At 36.0% G+C, this 14,615-nt stretch overlaps 1 protein-coding gene across 5 annotated transcripts in view; it reads left to right on the top strand.

Annotated features, from left to right (window-relative positions):
- The window catches only part of SETD2 (SET domain containing 2, histone lysine methyltransferase), a 102,975-nt gene that overhangs the window by 69,187 nt on the left and 19,173 nt on the right, over positions 1–14,615 (top strand). For 3 of the 5 annotated variants that reach the window (XM_016141388.2, XM_016141386.2, XM_016141385.2), the window contains exons 13-17: positions 158–206; positions 2,875–3,058; positions 6,747–7,416; positions 10,561–10,695; positions 12,745–12,884. In XM_016141388.2, the coding sequence (XP_015996874.1) occupies positions 158–206; positions 2,875–3,058; positions 6,747–7,416; positions 10,561–10,695; positions 12,745–12,884 (1,178 nt within the window). Of the gene's footprint in view, positions 1–157; positions 207–2,874; positions 3,059–6,746; positions 7,417–10,560; positions 10,696–12,744; positions 12,885–14,615 lie in introns of those variants that run through there. The other 2 variants (XR_001596450.2, XR_001596451.2) reach the window with 2 other exon arrangements.

Here is a 14,615-nt window from a genome sequence, read left to right as displayed (position 1 = left end):
ATTCTTATTTAAAGCCAAACATAAGCCAAATTTTGGAAAAGAATTAAATACCAGCCTGTTCCTTCCCATTTTGTTGCCATGTGAAATCAAGTAGCTTCAAAGTAATCACCACTTCCACTCCACACTAACAACTGTTCTTTTGGTTTATTTTTTGCAGGAGGTATATCGAATTCCAAAGAAAAGTCAAACTGAAAAGGAGAATACAAGTAGGTATTCAGAGATACTCTGTGCATGTGGCTTTACAAATATTCTTTTGGAAATATACAGAGGTAACTGATAAGAACTTGAGCTATTTTGCTTTTGAAACCAGACCATATATAATTAGGTAAATGAAATATATGGTATAAAGCTTTGGAAACTTGTATTTTATGCTTTCTTGGTGAATTTTTGTCAAAGGAGATGTCCCTTTGTACAACTTTGTTGTTGTTTTTCTTGAAGTCATGGCCTTTAGTAGTTTTTTTTCATTCATTTGTTCCTTAAGAGCAGACATTCTTAAACCTATACTCCTACAGATCTGTGTCTTTACTCATAGGTATTTCTGTACAAAATTCTTTGTTTACATTCATATTTCTGGGGAAAATTTAGAACTTTTCATTAGATTCTCAGGGAGTCAGTGACCCTTCAAAAGATTAAGAATCATTATTACAGAAGAGATAACAGGGAGGCCATGATGGTCTGGTTTCTGGGCTTTACCACCTAGTTCTGTTTTCATCATACTTCTTTAGAGATTTAAAGCAACGGGATCAATTACAGTGGCTGTCATTGGTCTCTTTAGGCCCTCCAGCACTGACTCCGTGTGAGAAAAGGAGACAGTATGTCATATTTTTGGCCTTTTTCTTTATTTTTGGCAAGAAGAGCCTTTTATAATCTTAAGTCTTAAATTGGTTAAATAATCTTACTGGTTAAAGACATGCGAGCCATCCTTTGTATTATTGTTGTATCTTTGGATGTTTTTAATTCTGCTGCTTTAGTCTCCTCATAGACAGATACCCTATTTAGGGCTGCAGAGAATTCTTCCCATAAGAAACAAGGCAGGACGAGGCAGTGCTGGTTGACAAAACCAGTGGCAGCACTGTAGAGTTGATCATCAGAGGCTAGTTTCTCTGGGCCCTCTGAGTTGAGATCATTAATAACTTGATAGTCAAAGCTTAAATACCTTTGAGGTTTCCCCGCAACGTTTTGCAAATATCTAGTCTGGTCCGGCCCTCTGAGAGATGATAGATACATGGCATCGTCTATAATAGATGACTGTAACCTTTTCAGGAAGCAACCCTTTGTGCACTAACTTTAGTCTCTCACTCACATAGGGATTCCCTCCCCAACCTCAGTGTCAGGCATTTAGATTAAAGAAATGCTTATAATTCAAGCCTGCCTTCTATGCTACTCTTCAGTGTCAAGCAGTTAAAACACATAAAGCTTTTTAAATTCTCAAGGATTGTGAAATACTTTCAGAAATATGTAGTCTAGCTTTACCCTCATTTTATGAGTAAATCAGCCTGATAAATGGAATGACTTCTCTGTCTCACATACTCTAAGACTCAAAGTCAGAATATGAACTGTTGGTATGATTTCATTTCTTATTTTACCAGGATATGGTGAAGAAATAGTCACCTCATAAGGAAATTAACACCAGGGCAAGGAACCTGGTTTCGAAGATGAAAATATAGTAGTCATGGGCAGATACAGATGAAACTAATAGTACTTCACAGGAAGATGTTGTACTAATACCTTGTGAGCTGGGACAGTTGTTTTAATTGTACAGCATATTTCTACCAGCGTATGGTGTAGATGAGTTCTGTTAGCTGTTCATGGACTAATGGTCATACATGGCTGTAGATTAGTAACTGTTTTGCAAATAAATGGAGTTTCTGGCCAACTAAAAGGAGAACTGTGAGAATGGCATATGTAAACCTAACCTTACTGCTAGGGAGAAAACAACTGATAGCATGTTTTTCTGAAATAAGGGGGGGAAAACAGTTTATTGAGAATTTGCTTTGTGCTGCACAAGAGATTTTTATCAGAAATTCTGTCCTCCAGGAAGAGAGCAGTCTGGATTCATCATTTAGTGGTACTGACATACACAAAGCAGCAGCATATAGTATCAGTCAATTTACATTGAAATGTTCAGTAGTGGGATTTAGACTTCTTAGGGAGATAAGGAACTAGGAGGCATGATCAGTGCGAAGTAGTACTTAACAATAGCTTTTGGGAGCAGTGATAGTGGAATTGGGTGAGGGTAAAGCAAGCAATAACCATTTTGGGTAGAGACTGAGGGGAAAAGGTTAGTAGTACCATCTTGCAGTAGGAAGCAGCATTCTTTTTTTAAAGATGTAGCTCTCTGTCTTTGATAATTTCCTCAGTTATCACCTATTATCACCTATGTTTGAAATATTTTCCTTTTGAAATTATAGTTTATAAAAAGTCTAATCATTTTTTTTAATTATTTAAATTAAAGAGACTTTTCCTCTTGAAGGTTTTCATACTTAGCATTGTGAGGCTGTTCTACAAATTGTAAATATACACAGTTACAGGTGCAGTAGAAGGCTTTTTCATTTTGAACTGACAAGCAGACTGCTTTACTAAAGGTAACGGGAATATTTTGCATGAATATGTTCCACAGAATTTGTTTAAAATGTTGAAGGCTTGAACTGAGACTTTAGTGGGGAAAGGTAGAAAAGGGTATTCACGGAAGAGGCTTTTAGGAAGTAGCATGCACGCACACACACAAGACTTTGTGTCTCATCAGATTCAGGACTGGGTATGTGAGGGAAGAGTCTGTAAATCTGTTGGGTAGAAATGTTATTCTATAGTTGATGTACTATCATGATGAGAAAAGTCTACCAAGTAAAGTTTTTAAAAAACCTTTTCCCTTAGTAACTGAACGAGGAAGGGATCCCGCTGGTTTCAGAGATCAAACAGCTGCCCCAAAGACTCCTAACAGGTCGAGAGAGAGAGACCCGGACAAGCAAACTCAAAATAAAGAGAAAAAGAAACGAAGGGGCTCCCTCTCACCTCCTTCCTCTGCCTATGAGCGAGGAACAAAAAGGCCAGATGACAGGTAAGTGGCCTGTGTGAGTTTTTCTCTTTTCTGAACAATTCAAAACATGTCCAAGTCATACTTTTCTGATTTTGACAGCAGGGACTTTTGGAATAAGTATATTTTGGTGATGAGTGAATATAAAACTTCACCGATAAATACTGTGATAGTCTCTTTTGACAGTAATAGTAGCTGTGAAGACTAATAAAAGATTTTTGGTACTTGAATGGTTTTTACTTGATAACATTTCAGTGCTATTTGAGGAGCCAAATACTTGTGCTTTAAAGGGGCATGGGCGTTGGTGGGCGATAACTTTTCAAAGATGATGGTAATTCTTCCAAAGTCAGAATTTTGTTTTCTAGCGAATCTTGTACCGTATTAGTCAAAATGCTGATAGAGCCCTGTGTCATAGCACTGTAACTGTCATGCTAGTAGAAAAAAAAGCTATATGCAGTTGTCAGAATTTTTAATTTTGGGCTGTCTGGGTATGTAACAGTAATTCATCATAATTTTAATGTGCATTCCCCTGATTACTTAATAAATTGAACATCTTGTTATATATATATTGGCCATTTTGTTTCCTCTTCTGTGAAATGTCTTTATATGTGTTCATTTATTAAATGATTTGTCTTCTTGAGTTTCAGGAGTTTTTTATATACATTCTAAATATAATTCTGTTTTGGTGATAATTTTTACTAGTATTTTTTCCCAGTTTATAGCTTGTGTTTTGACTCTTTTTGTACTTTCTGATATACAGAATTTTTAAATTATGGTTTAATTGAATCTATTATATGTGTTATATGTTTTGTTTATGGTTAGTGCTTACTGTATTTTAAGAATTTTTTTCCCTACCGTTGAGGTGATGTTTTTTAAAAAAGAGATTTAAGTCCTTAATCCATTGGGAATTTCTGTATATGTCGTAAGGTAGGGATCTGGTTTCATTGTTTTAAAGGTGAATACCCAGTTGTCCCAGTGCCATCTCCGTGAAAGGCCACCCTTTCTCCGCTGATCCGCAGTGCAGGCTCTCTCCAAGTTTTCATCTAGGGAGATTCTCGGCTCATAATGACTGTAGCTCATATTAAGTCTTGATAGCAAGGAGGGCAAATCCCTACTTGCTCTTTTGGATGTCATCTTTTCTCAGACTTGTTCCTCTTCAGAATCTGCTTGTCAGGTTTCTCCCATCTCCGCCACCCTCTCAAAGAGACGCTTCTAAGACTTGCCATCTTTACAGTTTTGAGTATTTCTATTTCTGTATTCTAATTGAGTGTTTGAATATTCTCTGTCTAGTTACATCTTTAATATTTTTAATAAAGGTAAAGGTTTCCATGAATCTCTTTGTGTCATATGGTCTATTTCTAAGAACTTTGATTTTTACTTTTCACTTTGTTGCTGTGTTTAGATATGCAGTGGCCTTTTCTTATTGCTCTTATGTTTGGCGGCCAGATAAAACTTATTAATTTCAAGAGTATAGAGGTTTTGCACTTTTTTTGTCTTTGTCAACAGTCCATATCCTATGAATTTTTTTTCCTTTCTAATCCTTATGCTTGTTCTTGTTATTTTGCCAGCAACACCACCCATATGTTGTTTTTTTTTAATCTTAGTATTGATTTCTACTCGTGTTTTTATTACCTTCCATTTTTTTAGGCTTATTATATATATTTTTTTAATTTCTTAATTGGAATAATTGAGTCTTAGCTCATTAATTTTCAGCATTTTTCTCTTCTATAACAAGTGTTTAAGGGTTTAAATTTTCCCATAAGTAGTACCACTTGAACTACTCTTTTGACAATATAGTTTTATTCTAATCTAGTTCTAAATACCATTAGATTTGCAGTGTCTTTAATTTTTTTTGTTAAATTTTCAATTTAATTGCCATTAATTAATTGGTTGAGACTTGCTTTATAGTCTCATTTGATATTAACAGAAGTATACTGTCTTCCTTTTCCTTTCAACTACTCTGTGTCTGACAAATAGCTCATAGCCAATTTTAAAAAAATATTTTGTGGCAATTCTTTAATTGGTCGTTTCAATTTAATAAAATCTAAAACTAATCAATGACCTGAACAAGGTAAGTGATTTAGGATACTTTAGGATACTTTAACTCTGATCATTTAGCCTTCCCAATTTATATACTAAAATTCCTTCTTGCCCCCCATCAGTTATCATTAATTTTTTATATGTATACAAACAGATTTATTTAGTTTGTTTACATTTACCAGTTTCTCTGTTTTCCTTTTCTTATTTCAAGCCTTCCTTTAAAGGATTTCTTTTAGTGAATTTCTCTTCATAATATTTCAATTTGTGTCTAAAAAGTCTTTTTCATTTTTTGTTTTCATTGTTTACCCTCCATTTTAAAAACCAGCTTTATTTTATCAGCAGATATAAATTACAGTAAAATTTACAATTTTAAGTGTATAATTCAATGAGTTTTGTCAAATGCATGCAGTTGTATAACCACCACCATGGAGTCATGATATCGAACACTTTCATCACCTCAAAAATTTTTCTTGTGCCCCTTTGTAGTCAGTTCCATTCTGTTACCCCTAGTTCCTGGCAACCGCCGATCTGCTTTTTAGCTCTTTGGTTCTCATGTATATGGTATATGGTATCACATATTGTATTTGAATCTGTCTTCTTTCACTTAGCATATTGCATTTGAGAGTCGTTCGTGTTATTATGTGTCTCAGTTCTGTTTTATTGTTGAGGGGTGGTAGTCTATTGTATAGCCATACCATTGTTTATAAATTCATTAGTCAGTAGACATTTGGATTGTTTCCTGATGGCTCTTGTGCGTATTATAGCTATGTACAAGTCTTTTGTGAACACTGACTCTCCATTTCTGAAAGGAAGTTTTACTAAGTTAACAGTTTTTTCTCAACACTTCAAAGCTGTTATTCTTCAGTCTTCTGGCCTCTCTTACTTTTGCTATGAAGCTTGTTGGTCTAATTGTTGTTATTCTGGCTTTCCTCATGGCCTGCTTTTAAAATGTTCTCTTTGTATTTGGTATTCTGCATTATCACTACCCTGTGTTTATCTAAGGATTTATTTTTCTTTTATTGGGTTGAAATTCATTGAACTTTTTGAATTTGAAGATCATCTTCTAAGTTACTAATTCTCTTCAGATATGATCCTCGCTTAACCACACCGTGAATCTTAGAGGCACTGAATTGAATTGAATGTTGGGTTATTTCTTGGTTCATGACACATACCGTTTCTATGCATGGACCTCTCCTCCATGTATTTATTATAATTAATGAGCACTGGAGATCCAAGCACAAAACTTAGGATCTTTTATGTGTGCATGCTCATCCTTTGTTGATATTTGTTATAAATGTGTGTGGTCAGACATACATCAAATTCTGTAGCTTTTATTATGTGTTTTGGCTTTTGTTTTAATTTCAGGAATTGTATTTATAGATCTGTCCCCAACTATAAAGAAGAATCTATTTAGGATGCTATATGTATCTTTATTTTGAAATTCTAGTATCTGAGGATAAAATTATTCTTTTCATCTAGGCATCTATTTTCTTGGTATTCTCTCCTGTCGGTGAGACTCCTTAAGTAATTATGAATGTGATTTTTTAACCAGTGCTACATTGGAGTTGGTGTACTTAACGGTTTATGATTGAGTGACATAACACTTGGTAGTGCTTTGATTTTGTCTGTGATTTAGGGAAAAACTTTTTGTGATGCCGTTTTTGTTTTCTAGATATGATACACCAACTTCTAAAAAGAAAGTTCGAATTAAAGACCGCAATAAACTTTCTACAGAGGAACGTCGAAAGTTGTTTGAGCAAGAGGTGGCTCAGCGGGAGGCTCAAAAACAGCAACAGCAGATGCAGAATCTGGGAATGACATCTCCACTCCCCTACGACTCTCTTGGTTACAATGCCAGTCATCACCCTTTTGCTGGCTACCCACCAGGCTATCCCATGCAGGCCTATGTGGATCCTAGCAACCCTAATGCTGGAAAGGTGCTCCTCCCCACACCCAACATGGACCCTGTGTGTTCTCCTGCCCCTTATGATCATTCTCAGACCTTGGTGGGACATTCTACAGAACCCCTTGCTGCCCCTCCACCTGTGCCAGTCGTGCCACATGTGACAGCCCCCGTGGAAGTTTCCAGTTCACAGTATGTGGCCCAAAGTGATGGAGTGGTACACCAGGACTCCAGTGTTGCTGTCTTGCCAGTGCCAGCCCCAGGCCCAGTCCAGGGACAGAATTATGGTGTTTGGGATTCAAACCAACAGTCTGTCAGTGTACAGCAACAGTACTCTCCTGCACAGTCTCAAGCGACCATATATTATCCAGGACAGACTTGTCAAACTGTCTATGGTGTGACATCACCCTATTCACAGACAACCCCACCAATTGTACAGGTAACCTCTCTTATCTCTTACATTTTATTTATGGAGTGTTAGATTCATGGGGGAAGTCATGCCATTGATCACTTTTATATGTTGATCAATACTAGTTATCTATTGTATAACAAATTACTCTAAAACTTAGCAGCTTAAAACAAGTAATTATTATCATAGTTTCTGTGGGTCAGGAATTCAGAAGTAGCTCGGCTGGGTAGTTCTGGCTCAGTCTTTTATGCAATTATAGTCAAGCTGTTAACCAGGCCTATCTAAAGGCTAGACAGGGATGGAAGATTCACTTTCAAGCCCACTCACATCATTGTTAACTGGCCTTGGTTCCTTACCACCAATGGGCCTCTCAGTAGGGCTGCTTACAGCATGCCAGCCAGCTTTCCCAATGCAAGTGATCAGAGAGAGAGAATGACTTCTGGATTACTCCTCTCCTTTTTGCTTGTAGGCATTGAATTATACACAATTTATTCTTCTGTATCCCTGTGAAAGAGAATGCTTTGTCATGGTAATTTAGAACATGGCTTGCCCCTTCTTCTAGACACAGCTCGTATGTTGTTTTTTATACTCTACCAGTTTGTCATCATAAAGTTTGCCAGAATGATTTTGATGCACTGAGCATAAAGATATTACTATGGTAGATAATAGTAATGTTAAATTTAAAAGCTTAAGAGTATACTGATTTAATATTTCAAAACGTATTTTTGTGTTTTTTAATCATTTTTCCCCCTAAAAAATAAAAGGATACATTTTAAGCTTTAAAAAGAAGAATGCATAAAGCATCATCCTTAGCACATTCCTGTCTCTCTCTCCCTCCTCCATTACTCTTCGTCATCCTTTAAATGTGAATTATAGGTGGCAGAGACTCCCAGAAATGCTTCCTGCACGCATTACTTAGTATCGATTAGTAATGTTTACTTATATATTAGTATTTTTGTGATGAAGCTGTGTCAAAATTTTGTTTGAAAGGTCATGACAGTATCCTGCTTTAATTCCTAAAATCTTAACTGTATTAACTTCTTTCATTTTTTTATGATCTCTTTAACCATCATTTTACATATTTGCAGTCTTAAAGACTTGAAGTTTTGTAGATTTTTCTACTTAATGTGATTCCTAACCATTTTTCTAAATTATTCCATATTTTTATGTGTGTGTATACACATACATGCATATACCTATACATTTTAATGGCTGTATAATATCCCATTTGCTTATAAGGTCACGTTTAGTCTTTTTTTCTGAGTCATTTTAATTGAAAGTACTTTTACATAATTGTAAATAGCAACACACTGAATATTCTTATACCATTAGGGGTGTGTGTGTGTGTGTGTGTGTGTGTGTGTGTGTGTGTGTTCTTTCATGTTTGACTTTAAATGAATGTGGTAGTGCTAAAAAGGGCTAGTAAGAAAATGGTCATTGTTGGTTGTCAGATATCAATTTTATAGAATGCTTAGGGATCGTAAACAAATTTCTTAGGCCCTAATTTCTCCTGCTGTCTTCCCAGATTTTTTCTTGTACCAAACCATTATTTTTGAGTTTTTCCTTGAGAATGTATATCACAGATCAAAGAAAAATGATCTGTTTCTATTCCACTCCTGTTTCTGAGGCATATTCTTAACCTAGCTGTTAGCACCTAAGCAACAGCAGGGGGAGATGTGGATATTAAAGACTCCTCAGTAGAAAGCTCTTTGGTCATATGGCTATTCTTGTGTAACAGAATCTTTTTTCCATCTCAGTGAGCAAAAGACTTCTCTAGGGTTTAGTCATACATATAGCTTTCAGACTCAAGCATCACAATTTTACTTGTTCCCAGTTTTCTGGTCTGTTCCTACCAAGAAGTCATTTATTGACTCCCTAACCCACTTTGTGTGTGCTAGAGTAGCAGATAAATGTACAAGGATGGTTCAGACTGTCCATTCCTTCTCTATGAGATTAGTTCAGCAGAGATGGGCTTTGGGTAATGAGAAGCGTAGAGCATGTTGCTAGTGTGGGTTTTGAGTCCTAATTCATCATTTACTACGTGTCCTGGAGACAGGCACTTAACATTCTTCAGTTTTAGTTTTCTAACCAATAAAATGAGAATGTCTCAGAGTAGTTGAGGTTTGCATGACATAATGGATATTAATAATGATAGATTCAAAGTACCATTTACTATAAAGGTTTAATTGTAGTTATTACTCTGACAGTTACCATAATAATACTGAGAGTATTGACATTTGTGGGCTGTAAGTTGCATCTGTCAAGGCCATCTGTCTGGTGTCTGGCTCAAAGATCTGACCTCCAGGAGGAAACCTTGAGGTCTGTGTTATTCAAACCTAGTATCAACCATGCAAAGATGGGCTACTCAGCATTTGTAGATATAACTTTGACAGTAAAGTATTATGTGATAGAATAGAAATTTGTGAGTATATGTACAGATATAATATGTTTGACATTTGATGTAGATGTATTATGAGAAGGTGATCATTTCATTTTTTTTGTCACAACTGCTTATTAAACATAAAAGCTCAAATCATGAGGCCACATGATTTATAGTGGTCTTGTAATATTAGTGAGTGGCTGTATTAAGTTATACTGAATCACATCTCAAAAACAAGTGCTCGGACTGATTTTTCACATAAAGTGAGTGATTCATATATAAAGTAATAGTAATTTTTTTTCTCTCTAGAAGTGGGGCAGAACAATTATGTTTTCCCCTCTGTAACAGATTGGACCTTCTTAGATTTATCTTGTAATTCCCACTGCAAGTCACATTTTAAAGATATTTCTAGACTGTGTTTATGTTTGAGAAGTTAGATTTTGTATAATTTCAACTCACTCTAACGGAAGAGCCAATTTCTAACAGATTTGACAGACACATGCTATTTGGATATACCTTATAAATTATACATTTTTTGTATTATGTCAATGGGACTGCAGTCCAGTTTCACCTTTTTATTGCTGCTACTGTTTTGGCATTGGTGTGTGATTTTCAGTTGGTCTAGATAGATACTACAGAACCCTGAAAAATGTTCATTTTCCCTTTACTTTTTGACAGTTTGAGTTTTAAACACTATACTTCCAAATGAAAGATTATGCCAACCTGGAAGTCAATTACTGCTTTATTAGAGCTATAGAAGTATAAATTATGAATTTCTTCATTTTATCTTTTAGAGTTATGCCCAGCCAAGTCTTCAGTACATCCAGGGACAACAGATTTTTACAGCTCACCCACCAGGAGTGGTGGTTCAGCCAGCCTCAGCCGTGACTACAATAGTTGCGCCAGGGCAGCCTCAGCCCTTACAGCCAGTAAGAAATATTTTGGTTGATAAAACTCTCATTGGCTGCCTACCTTATCTTAAACAGGTTTACTTTTTGCTTTTGTTGTTGTTGTCGTTCTAAGTTTTTGTTTTTTAATTTTCGTAGTCACAATTTCAAGTGCCTATGTAACCTGACGGTATGTTACTCGTCCATTTTTGACAGTTTAAAAAAAATTCTGTGGAATTTAATAGCTGTGTTATTTTATATATATTTTACTTCTAGAATCCTTTTCATTTGCAATTTTAACTGAACTTGTATTTTTATACTTTGCTATGAATTTCTGAAGTAATAATTTTTTAGACTAGCGATCATTCTGATACTGTATGATTCTATACTAGATTATAGACTAGGAGTATAGAATTGAATGCTATACTTCACTATACGTGTTGTTACATGTATGTATTGAGAAAAGCTCTTGTTATTCTTACCACATGTAGAAGGGCATGGTAAAATCTTGATGAAGTGTTTCTAGGTGAAATGGGAAATAGGCTGGTATTGGAAGCAGTTGAGAAACTAAGCAGGAGCTTAATAGGATCAGATTAGCAGTTTCGCATACTTACAGTTCTGGAGAAGTTTCTGCAGCAATTTGGTGAGTAATGGTGGCATCGGACAGGTGGGACAGTTAGTGAAGGTGGAGTGAAAAGACTGCATGTGGAACAGTCGAGAGAAAGACTGTGCACTCACAGCAGGTGTTTGAGGGATTGTTATGAGTCGGGCCCCTTTAGGCATTTTGAATACAAACAGAAAATTCAGTTCCTATCCTTAGAAGCTAACGTTCTAGTTAGAGTTTAGGATCACAATGGAGGTACTTAAAACAGAGCTTAGTGTCATGAAAGGTACAGGTGAAGAGTATGAGGAGGGAAGGAATCATTCTCAGCAGGGGGGAGGATTAGTAATTCCATAAGTACTGAATGTATTGGAATCTCAAGTGACACCACAGCTTGGAGGAAAGAGGTCCCTTCACAGGCCAGAGAGAGGACTTCGAGAATGAGGAAAGTGGAACTTAAGCAAAGCCAAAAATAAAGAATAGGCAGCAACGTGAAGTGGAGATTAAAGGGGCGGGAGTATGCACCAAACAGTGCTCTCGAAGACCCATGTTTGCTTAAAAGTAGGCACATTTTATCTTAGGATCTCAGGTTCTTCTTTAACTGCTCAAGCAAAGGTAAAGCTGGAAAAATTATTCTGTTAACTGGCTAACGTAGCTGCTGTGACAGAATACTACAGACTGAGAGACTTAAACAACCGAGATTCATTTTCTCACAGCCCTGGGGCTGGGAGTCAGATCAAGGTGTGGGCAGGTTTGATGTCTCCTGAGGCCTCTCATCCAGCAGATGGCTGCCTTCTCACTGTCTGCACGTGGTTCCTGACGCCTCTTCATCTGATGGGGATACCAGTCCTATTGGATTAAGGCCTCACCTTTATGACCTCGTTTATCCATAATGACCTCTTTAAAGGCCCCGTCTCCAAATACAGTCACGTTGGGGGTTAGGGTTTCATCATATGAATTTTGGGGAAATACAGTTCAGTTCATAACTTATTATGAGGCTTTTGTGTTTTTTAAAATGTGCAATTTTTAAAAATATAAATATGAGGTTTCAAACAGAATGGTACAGAAAAATAATGTAAAAATGTTAACATTCGGTCATATTGTTTTTCAAATCTTTTTTTTTTTTTTTTTTTTTTTTTTTACAAAAGAGATACTATATCCAAAGCTCATGAAGTTGATGTATCCTGAAGTTGATGTATGCCATTTGGCATTGTGGGTTTTTTTTGTTTTGTTTTGTTTTGTTTTGTTTTTTAAGATTGAAAAATACTCTATTTAGATAATAAGCTGTTGAATATTTTTAATGTGATGTTTTAGATGGTGAACCGGAGCCAATTGTCAATTTTTTGATAGCTCTTTAAAGCTCTTCATATACACTGTCTCTGATCATTTCCCAGGTTGTACCTTTGCTTTATATTAAGTAGACTATTTTTGTCCTTTTCAGCCAGGTTAAAAGAGATGTGATTGATCAAAAACTTCTGTGTTTCTTTTAGCCTGATTTGGTTGTGTCTAATAATCTCTTGGATCTGCCACCCCCGTCTCCTCCAAAACCAAAAACTATTGTCTTACCTCCCAACTGGAAGACAGCCCGAGATCCAGAAGGGAAGATTTATTACTACCATGTGATCACAAGGTAAGAAGAGTTGTGTGGGTGTCCCCAAATCAGCTTTCAGTTGGTTAAAGAAGCTGCCACCATAAGGGAGGTTTTATATAATAACTTGTCATTGGCTGTTCACTGTGCTTGAGGGCTATTGAGTTTCCAGAATCACATCTTAAATGTTATGTTATATCTTAGACTTTGGTTCTTTTTAGGTGTGTATTGGTGTATTTTCAATCTGCAAGATTCTTTCAGATAAATTTATGAGTTTTTTAAAAAATGGTAATGACTTCATCTAATACTATAAATATCAGGGGTTATGGGCAGACCTTTTCTGTAAAAGGCCAGATAATAAGTATTTTACGCTTTGCTGGCCAAACAGTCTCTGTCGTGACTACACAATTCTGCCATTGTTGTGTGAGCAGCCATAGCCCATACATAAATGAATGGGCATGTCTGTACTCAAATAAAAATTTATTTATAAAAATAGGAAATGGGCCAGATTTGGTCCATGTGCCATAGTTTGATGGCTCCTACTATTTATAAGAATCTCAGTTTACATTTTTCTTCGAAATTAAAAATATATATATCTTTTAGACAGCTTTATGTGAATATATGTGCTTTCCGTGTATGTGTTTGTGTGTGTGTGTGTGAATTGTTTGGGTGCATGTTTTATAATCTTTATTTACCCATCTATAGAACTTTCTCTACCAGTTAATATAGAACTACATTATTTTTACTGCTTGCTTATACTTTATTGTAGGGGTCAGCACACCATGCCTATATGGACTACATGTTTTTTCAGATCGTTTTTTGGGAACACAGCTACACCCATTTATGTAGGAATTGCCTGTGGCTTATTTCACACTAGAGTGGCAGAGTAGATTAGTTGTGACAGAGATCAAATGGCCCACAAGGCCAAAGATACTTACTTTCTGATCCTGTATAGAAAAATGTTTGGCAACCCCTACTTTCTCATATGGCTATACCAAATTTATTTAACCCATCCTGATTGATGGATTTTCGCTGTTTTATATGCAACTCTAACTCTGGTCATCCTTACAGACACTAATCTTATTACCTTCTTCGGGTGGATTCTTAGAAGTGGAATTGTTGGTGAAAAGAGATACATACTTTAAATCGATAAATATTGTCAGCTTGCTATTTAAAAAATTGTTCATACCAATTTGCTCTTTTTTTCTTTTTTTAAATAAATTTATTTATTTAAATTAGTTTCAAGTATACAGTACATTAATTAGACATCTATAATGTTCATAAAACAGTCCCCCCAAGTGCTCCCTCCTTCCCCCAGCCCTCCACTTAGCCATCATATTAGTGCAAACTGCATTCCCTGTGCCCAACTATCAACTACTAATTTATACTTCTTTAAGCCTTTACCTCATTCTCCCAGCCTTGGAACCCCCTTCCCCTCTGTCCGTCGCCAAAGTATCCACTGTGTTTGTGAGTCTGTTTTTGATTAGTTTCTTCTTTTTGTTCCTTAGATACTGCATATAAGTGAAATACGGTATCTATCTTTCTCTGACTTATTTCACTCAGCGTAATAACCTCTAGGTCTATCAATGTCGTTACAAATGGTAGGATTTCATTTTTTTTAATGGTTGAGTAATATTCCATTGTATATATGAACCATAATTTCTTCATCCAGTTGTCTGTTGATGGGCATTTAGGTTGCTTCCATGTCTTGGCTTTTGTAAATTGTGCTGCCATGAATATTGGCGTGCATAGATCTTTATGATTATTGTTTTG

Source organism: Rousettus aegyptiacus, unplaced genomic scaffold, assembly GCF_014176215.1.
Source record: "Rousettus aegyptiacus isolate mRouAeg1 unplaced genomic scaffold, mRouAeg1.p scaffold_m13_p_4, whole genome shotgun sequence".
In the NCBI taxonomy this organism is placed as follows: domain Eukaryota; kingdom Metazoa; phylum Chordata; class Mammalia; order Chiroptera; family Pteropodidae; genus Rousettus; species Rousettus aegyptiacus.
This window is presented reverse-complemented; position numbering and strand designations above follow the sequence as displayed.